At 38.5% G+C, this 9,071-nt stretch overlaps 1 protein-coding gene across 2 annotated transcripts in view; it reads right to left on the reverse strand.

The window, feature by feature from the left end:
• Positions 1-8,498, reverse strand: part of UACA (uveal autoantigen with coiled-coil domains and ankyrin repeats) — a 98,772-nt gene extending 90,274 nt beyond the window's left edge. Inside the window, exon 1 of one of the 2 annotated variants that reach the window (XM_081155404.1) lies at positions 8,227-8,498. In XM_081155404.1, coding sequence (XP_081011530.1) covers positions 8,227-8,301 — 75 coding nt within the window. In that variant the 5' untranslated portion in view covers positions 8,302-8,498. The remainder of the gene's footprint in view (positions 1-8,226) is intronic. The other variant, XM_081155406.1, reaches the window with a different exon arrangement.
• Between the last annotated feature and the right edge of the window lie 573 nt (positions 8,499-9,071).

Below are 9,071 nucleotides of genomic sequence, written 5' to 3' on the forward strand. Positions count from 1 at the left end.
ACTTGGATTTCTCATAACTGATTCCTTTTTAAATAGTTCACTAGCATGTACTGAGGATTCCTAATGGGACATTTGTATTTGCTCAAATCATTTCAAATTACTTACAATTTTAAGTACAAAGTTTATTAGAATAAACTATAATTCAAAAAATTATACATGTATCATTTACTGTGGCATCAAGGTAATTAAATGCTAATTGAATAACAAAAAGGCAGTACAGAATCTTTAAAAAGAACATAACCAGTGACTGATGGCATAGGAAACAGCATTTAGGGTGACTTGGTTTATTCTTTATCTTCAACTACACTTTGTTTTCTACAATGAACATGTATGCCTTTAATAGGGGGAAACAATTTTTAAAACAATAGACAGCCATTTCTCCTAACTAGTTCAGTCATGCACTACTGTCTCTCAAGGGCACTTGCCAGGTCATCACATCCCATCCTTTTCCAGAGCTTTGGTTATGCAACTATTATCAGTTCTTTTTTTCTTTTTTTAATTTACCTTTATTGTTGAAAATATTACATATGTCCCCTTTTTTCCCCATTGACGCCTTCCACCCTGTCCCCACTCCCTGCCCCAGGCCTTCACCACACTATTGTCTGTGTCCATGGGTTATGCATATATGCATATAAATTCTTTGGTTAATCTCTCCCCACCCACCCAGTCCCACCTTCCCTCTGGGATTCGTCAGTCTGTTCCATGTCAGTTCATCTTTTGCACATCATTTCAGAGACTATACCATTTGGATATAAATTAGTCACTGTCAATAACATTTAGGATTCCTAAGAATAAAAAAGTCCCAAAGACAAAACTGTTTTGTGACTACAAACACATGAATTTATTCTTGTGTTTTTGTGCTATATATTTTTAAATTTTGTTGTCTATTTTTCCCAAATCTTTACTATTGAAAGTATTACATATGTTCCCTTTTTCCCCCCCATTGATTCCCTCCACCTGGCATCCAACCCACCCCACGCCACTAGGCCTTCTCCACCCTACTGTATTTTTAAGCCTAGACAAGCAAATAAAGCTTTCAATTGTTTAATGATTTAGGAAAATCCCATAATATGCATATACTATCCTATCATTCCATTTATAATTTCAGGAAATACATTTCAACCATACATTTTTAGGCAAGTTCCCTATAGAAATCAATTTGACTTCCCTTTCATGAATAAGTCCATGCAGGTAGAAATTTTCAATAATTTGCTATTATATCCCTTAGGTGTCAGGACAGACAAATGTTTGTGTAATCTATAACAGGATGGTAAAGGCTTCCATATGATAAAAATGAAACAGAGAAAAAGTGAGTTATAATATTTAAATCTAATGTCCTTGGATCTAGATTTCTTCACCAAGGATACAACTAAGTTAAATAGGGCTGATGAGAAAATTTTGTTGGCTATTAGCTAATTCTGGCAGGAAAGGGAAAAGAAAGATGAACTTGTTAATTCACTAATGAGATAATTTCTAAAGATTAAACTTTACAGCTTCAGCCAGCAATCTCTCTAAACAATGGTTTAAACTTGTAAAGGAATTCAAAATTTTAATTCAAGTTTAAAAAAGAAAGAAAAACCTTCCTTTGACTATATCCCCCAGCTGCCACCCTCTAACTCCTTACTTTCACTTCGCCACACCTCATCCATGCCATCCCCTACCAAAACACCAAACTTCCTTTCCATACCTGGAGCTCCCTTCCAGGGCTATATAATTTCACAGCTCCACACTATTGTACTTGCTGTGCTTTTGCCTGGAAAGCCCTGCAAACTGTCTTTCTCGCCAGCTTCAACCTTTACCTTTCTCCCTTTCTCCCTAACCCTACCATATCCATCCATGCTCCCACAGCAATTTATATACACCTTTATTATGACTCTTAAAATACTATATTATTGTTATTGTAGGTCTAGCTCTCTTAAAGTTTTTTTTTTTTTTCAATTAAAAACTGATTTACTGAGTGAGGTAATGCATGCTAATTAATCTTTTTTTTTAAAATATATTTTTATTGATTTCAGAGAGAGGAAAGGAGATGAAGAGAGAGATATGGAAACATCAATGATGAGTCATTGATTGGCTGCAGCCCGCAACCCGGGCATGTGCCCTGACCGGGGATCGAACCCCGATCACCTTGATCCTAGGTCTATGCTCAACCGCTGAGCCACGCTCAACCGCTGAGCCACGCCTGGCCGCACACTAATTAATCTTAAAATTCTTGAAGGCTATGATGTGATCTTTCTTATTATAGAAATTTTAGAACATATGAAAAATACAATAGTGTCACAAAAGTAAATACAATACTTACAATTATTAACTCATGACCAACCCTATTTCAACTATACTTCCCACTTACTTTTCCCACCCACATATTATTCTGAAGTAAATCCCAGGCTTCACATCATTTCACCTGTAAATAGTATACTTCTAAATATTTCTCTGAAAGACAAAACATTTTATAAACATACCCACATCACTACCATTGTGACATTTAAATCTTTTAAAATAATAATTCTATAATATTACCATGAATCTAGTTAGTGTTTACATTTCTTCAATTGGCTTTTAAATGTTTATTTTTTATAATTATTTAATCAGGGTTGAATGAAGTCTACCATTGCAATTGGTTAATGTCTCCTAAATCTCTTTTAATCTCTATAGTTTTCCTTTTTTTCTCCCTTATAATTTATTTTCAGAAAAAAACACAAAACAGCCATTTGTTCTACAGAGTTTCCCAAGATCAGAATTTTGCTCATTGCATCCCACATTCCTCTATGCCCTGTATTTTCTGTAAAATGGTGGTTAGATCTAGAGGCCTATCATGTTCAGGTTTGGTTCTTTTGTCAAGACTGTTAATAGTAATGGAATTTCCATCAGGAGAAAAATTATGTCTGGTTGTCTTTGAGACATTAGTACCCACTGATAATCCCTGTCTAGACTCCAGATCCATTTATTCACTAGAAGCTTCACCTATTAGCTAGAATAAAACAGCTTTTATAAAAGAGAAACTTCACCTTATCGAATATTTATTTACCCTGAGAAAAAGCATGATGTTGCATTCTTTCTCTTGATTTTTCTGGGTATTAAAAGAACACATCAGTTCCCGAACATTCTCAAAAAGTGACAAGTTTCTTTTTTTTTGGTAATCATTATTATGAACTCATGGATTTAAAGATTTCAGTCTACTGTTGTATTATTTTTACTGATGATCAAACTGTCCCACCATTGGTCAAATGGGAGCCACTTCAAGTGATTCCCAAGTCCTAATCTTTCATACCCCTCTTGCTTTCTAGCATGACAAAGGATTCCAGACCCATCTTGTACATTTTCTGTTCCCAAACTAGAATTATCCATTTCTTCAAAAATGACCTTATTATTAACTCACTCTTGAACCTAATTTATGTGTTACCTAAATGTTTTTCAAACTAAGTAAGACCAATGCTGAGCAAGGTCCAATTCTTGAATAATTTTAAATTTGAAAAATGTGTATGCGCACAATAAAGACACAAAACCATTAAAAGAAGTAATTAAAATCCTTAACTACTCGTCATTTAAGTTCTAGGACATACCAAAGTAACCCAACCCTTCTGTTTTGGCATTATAATAAAATTTAGCAATTCAAACCAGCATGAGGACCTGAGCAAAACTGCAGCTGGGTTGAAATCCAAGTATAAAAAGAGGGCCTCTTGACTGTGATCTTCCTTCAAGAACCACAAGAAATACAATGTAGGGATAAATCTAAGAAACTGTCTGAATAGTTTTAATTAAGGTAAGCATTTTAAATTAAAGGTTGGCATCTTTAATGAAAACGAGTAAACAGCGCTTAAGTATGAGTTTTTTCTGATTTTTTTAGAAAGAAGGAGGGGGGAGAGAGAGTAAGAGGGAGGGAGGGAGGGGTAGAGAGAGAGAAACATCGATCTGTTGCCCCACTCACCCACACATTCATCAGTTGATTCCTTTATGCTCTCCAGCAGGGATCCACAGCAACCCTGGTGCATATGGACAAGCTCCAACCAACTGAGCTACCCCACCAGGGCCAAAGTATCACGACTTTAAACATAACAATTTGTGATCTTATTATTCACATTACCCCAAATCATTATAATAATAATAATATTAGCATCTTTTAAAACATACCTAAATCCCTGAGTGGAAAACACAAAGCTCTCATTCACAAAATCACAACTAAAACAAATTCATATTTAATCTTGTATGCTTTCTAAACATCACAAACTTCTGTTCTTAGTAGGAACCAAAAGAAATTTCTTTTAAGATTTTTTTCAGTTGCAACATTGGTAACTCTAAATGCTTTTTGAAATACCAATATTTTTTTCAGGGTACTAAGATATTAATAAGATGCTTTAGAACATATCTGGCTTTTGATTTATAAAATTCATTACACTATTTTCAAGTAGTCTAGAGAAAGGGCAGCAAAATAATCATTGCAGAACATCCCAGGTCATAGTCTACGTTAAAGCAAGAATTTACTCAACTACAAATGTTGAGCATAGGTACAATTAAAAGGGAAACCTTTTGAAAATGTGTGCTTACAATATTGGTTTGCAGTATTACTACTAGTTCTGGAATTACAGTTCCTTAATTTTAATTACTCAAATTTCCTAATCTAACTAGGTAAAAATGAAACATGCCTATCCTCACTGGACTTTAATTGCAAACATAATTATACATGTAATGACTGTACATATAATTGACTAGATCTAAAATAGCATTTACAATCACTTAATTATCTCTTTCAGAACTCTGAAGCTCCAGTTTAGTAATTAAAAATAAATGTAAAAACAAAAATTGTCTTATCTTATGATTAAAAGATGCAGCTATTTCCAGATTGGATTAATAAAAGTCTCTCAAATGTATTTTACCCACAAATGGTAATTGTGAACTATTTATTTATATGTGTACAAACACACACCCATTTAGTAAGCTTTAAACTCATTGGCACTATTTATAACCATGGTACAATTCAGAATATTTTAAATAATTTTTTTCTGTAACTAATCTGAATTTCATTATAATTTAGCATATTAAACTAATGCTATATTTTATGTACTATAATGTCATAAAATATTTACATACCTCAATCTATTTCTAATGTGTCTCCAGATAAAAAGATTAAATAAAAATATTTATGAAATAGGCATTTTTAAATTTTTTTCTCAAATCAGAGCTGTATGAAACATATTGTGATCATTCCCATTAAATGTTTTAAGATTCAAATCAGGTAGCAAAAGGGGCAGAAAAAAGAAAGTAAGATGTGAACCTCTTATCTTATACCAGAATAATTCTAGATGGATCAGAGATTTAAATGTTAAAAATACAAACAAAAACACAATGAAACAAATAAAAAACTAAAAGAACCTAGGGGGCTTTTCTTTTCTTTCTGCCTAATATTGCAAAGTGGAAAGGCCAACATATAACACAAACCTAAAAGTCACAAAATAAAAGATTAATAAATTCAATTATATAAAATAACCACCTTCTGCATAGCAAACACCACCATAAACAAAGTCATAAGACAAACAGTTAAGAAATAATATTATTCATATTATTCATATTATTCATATTCAAATAGGGCTAATTTCCCTGATATAATGTATACATAAATGAATAGGAAAAAATCAACAACCCAATAGAAAAATGGAAAGAATAAACTGTTCACAGAAGACATATAAGGGACTCTTAAAACTATCAAAAAATGCTCAAGTTCACTCATAATAAGAGAAATACAAATTTATACTATCCCGAGATAGCACATTTATCTATCTGGCTCACAAAGATCAAAAAACCTATACAGACTTTAAACAAAAGCATGAAAAAAATATTACACCCATTGGGTACATGATGCATGGAAGGAAATTTAACAACATTCTATTTAAATGCATGTATCCTTTAACCCAGCAATTTCACTTTTAGGAACTGAACTTACACACACACTTGAAATATATACAGTCTTATTCATCATAGCAATGTATATTACAGCAAAAGATTTGAATCGGGATACTCTGAATGGGCCTAGATATTTAGTTTAAAAAAAAAGAGATATGGAACAGTTGAGTACAGTGTGCTACCATTTCTATAAAGAATATACAGAAATATTTTATTTGCTTGTAATAGCTAAATTTTCTCTGGAGTGACATGGAAGCAAGTGAACACAAGTGGCCCCTGAAGAAAGGGGACAGGTGGCTGAAGGACAAAGGTGAAGAACGCACTATTTGCTGTAAATATTTTTATTTCTTTCAAATATTAAGCCATGTGCTATATTAACTATTCAAAGCAAATAAATACAATTTTAAATACTTTTGGAAGCAAAAAGAAAAGAAAAAGATGCTCAATCATAACAATATGCACCATATGTGACCAAATCTGACATTAAGGATTATGGTTTATAGACCAAAAAGCAGAAAGGATTTATTTCTCCTGTACATTTTTTTTTCCTGTCAATGCTTGGTTTGGCTTTATTAGTCATCACACTCATTTATTTTTATTTAATATTTTACAAAACATATTCTAATATTTAACTTAAACTGAGAGATGTTCACTTTTTCTAATCAGATAGGTTCTGTTTTTTATACCACATATTTCTCTTTATTTTTATGCTGCTATTTAAAAAAACACACAATAAAATGCTCAGTTTAGCAAGTGGTAAAGATTTAGGCTCAAAGAGATGCACTTCATGTTTCAAAAGTAATAAAACGCAAACTGGCATGCTGGTAATACCAATGACTACTCTGCAATTCTAGAAGAAAAAAACACAAAATTAAAGTGAATAAACCTCCAAGTGGGATGTGAATCCTTAGTGAAAACCAAATGGAAAAATATAGCAAAAAAAGCTAGAAACGTATATCTTTAAAGCTGAAAGCACAGCCTGTACTACAAAGAAGTTGAATCTTTAACTCAACTATGTTGACCTGTGACATCGGTAAATAACATTTCTTTCAATTATTTTTAAAAATAATGTGCTTATAAAACAAATTCATGCTTTAATAAACAACATCACATCATCAAATATACCACGTGAAGCTATCCCTTTTTTAAAAATTGGGAATTAAAGAAACTAGTTTCACCACGATTTCCTTTAAGTCCAAGAAAAACCATCCTATAAATAGGTGGAGAGAAAAGCACAATTCTGATTTAACGCAAAAGCAAAAGCAGATTAACTAGTATTCTCATAAAAAGCATATAATCATTTGGTAAAATCTACGTAAAGTACAGAAGTCCGTTTTAATTACTCCAGATGGGCAACTAAGCAGTTGGAGCACATCTTTTCATTTCTAACTCTTCAAGACTTTTAAATAACGTTTATTTCAATAATATAAAATGTTGATGATAAAGCCATTCTTCGAATTTGCCAAATTATCTAAATCCCAACATCTGCAGACAGGCTGTTTCTCAAGATTTCTGTTCTGCTGCCAACTAAAGAGAGGCCCTGAGTACTCAGCGCGTACACTGAGGGCGGGCTGCACGTCAACACCGAATGGAAGTCTGTCCCACTGCTGAGGCTCGATCTTGTCATACGGGTCTGTCCCACAGGTGAGACTTACACGGCCCAACAGGATAACTACCTTCCCAATTTCACCACCACTTCCAGAGCCGCCACTCATTTGGGGCTCTGTCTTTCCAACTATTCCCGATTCCATCTGCCTCACTCAGAAATCAAACTTTCCCAGTGACAGGAGACAGCGGCCAGAAAACATCCACCCAGCCAAGCGGCGCCCAATCCTCCTAGCCTCTGACTCACAGGAGGTCCGGAGTCCCGGCGGGGACGCGCCGGTGGTCCGCCCTGACCACCCGAATACCGGGCGCGATCCCCGGGACCGAGGGCACCCGCCAAGATCCCCCCAGAGCCGGTCTCGGACGGAGAGCGCGCGGAGAGCGCGCGGAGAGCGGGGCAAGCGCCGGGGGTCGCCGGCGGAGGGCCGGGTGGAGGGCAACGCAGGAACGCGGGGCTGCGGAGGAGGGGGCGATTTGATCTCAAAGCGCCGGGAGCTGGGAGACCTGGGGGGAGAAGCGCAGGGGGCCCGGCTTGGCCCGAGGGCGGCGGGTGCGAAGGGTCCACGGGGTCTCAGGGCCGACGTGGAGCCCCGGCCTGAGGGAGGAGTCGCAGGGGCCGACGGAGCTGCGGGAAAGCCGGGAAAGCGCGCGCCTTGGAGCAGGGGAGGACTGCGCGGGAGGGAGCGCCGGGAGCCCCGGACGCGCGCGGGCGGCAGGACTCACCGCGCTGGTGGCGGCGCCGGACGACGGGGAGCCGGGCGCGTCCTGCCTCCTTAGGCGGTACCTGAGGGTCTTCATGGCCGAATCTGGGCAGGCCGGCTCCTGGCGAGCGCGTCGTGCCCGCTCCGCAAGCAAACCTGAAAGTCTGCGGGACGCGAGCGCGCCGAGGTGCGGGCGGTCCCGGCCCCACCTGCCACCTGAGGGCCCCCGGCGGCAGACCGCTCAGGGCCGCGCGGCGGCGCCCGCAGCCTCACGGCCAATCCGCCCGCGGCCCTGCCGGGGGTAGGGCTGGGCTCGGCCAATCGAAATTCTGGAAGGGGGAGGGACTTCCCTTACTCTCTTAACACCCTTCCTCTCCCTGGCGGAGGAAAAGTTGGGAACTTCAGCAGCGGGAGCGGGGAAAGAGGGCTACTAGCGCGGTAGGGGGACCCCAGAGCCAGGCTCCGGACCAGCGGCGCCTCCCGTCCTGGGTGGTGGAGCCTCAGGTCTGCAGAGAGCACGGGTCCAGCCTCCGCCAGCTCTCCTCTTTCAGGACTCCCCTCCTCTTCCCACCCACGTGCTCCTTCCCAAGTAAAGCTCCCTTCCTGCCGCCTGGCCCTAGAAAGGACTCCAGGTTACTGTGCACACGCTGGCTTTTAAACGCAGCTTCCCTTCCATCTGCTGATGTTTTACTACAAATCCCAGTGCCTGGAGGCAACTATGCGCTTCAAAGACCAGGCAAACGAGCAGCCTCTGGGAATAAGGTGCCAGTTGTAACGAAGGACAGTTAAGAACAGGCTTTGAAAGACCTTACAGCAAATCAAAGCACAAGTTAGGAGCTCGATCACTATTTGAGTCAAGAACCCACT

This window comes from Miniopterus schreibersii, assembly GCF_964146895.1.
Source record: "Miniopterus schreibersii genome assembly, chromosome: 1".
Taxonomy (NCBI): domain Eukaryota; kingdom Metazoa; phylum Chordata; class Mammalia; order Chiroptera; family Miniopteridae; genus Miniopterus; species Miniopterus schreibersii.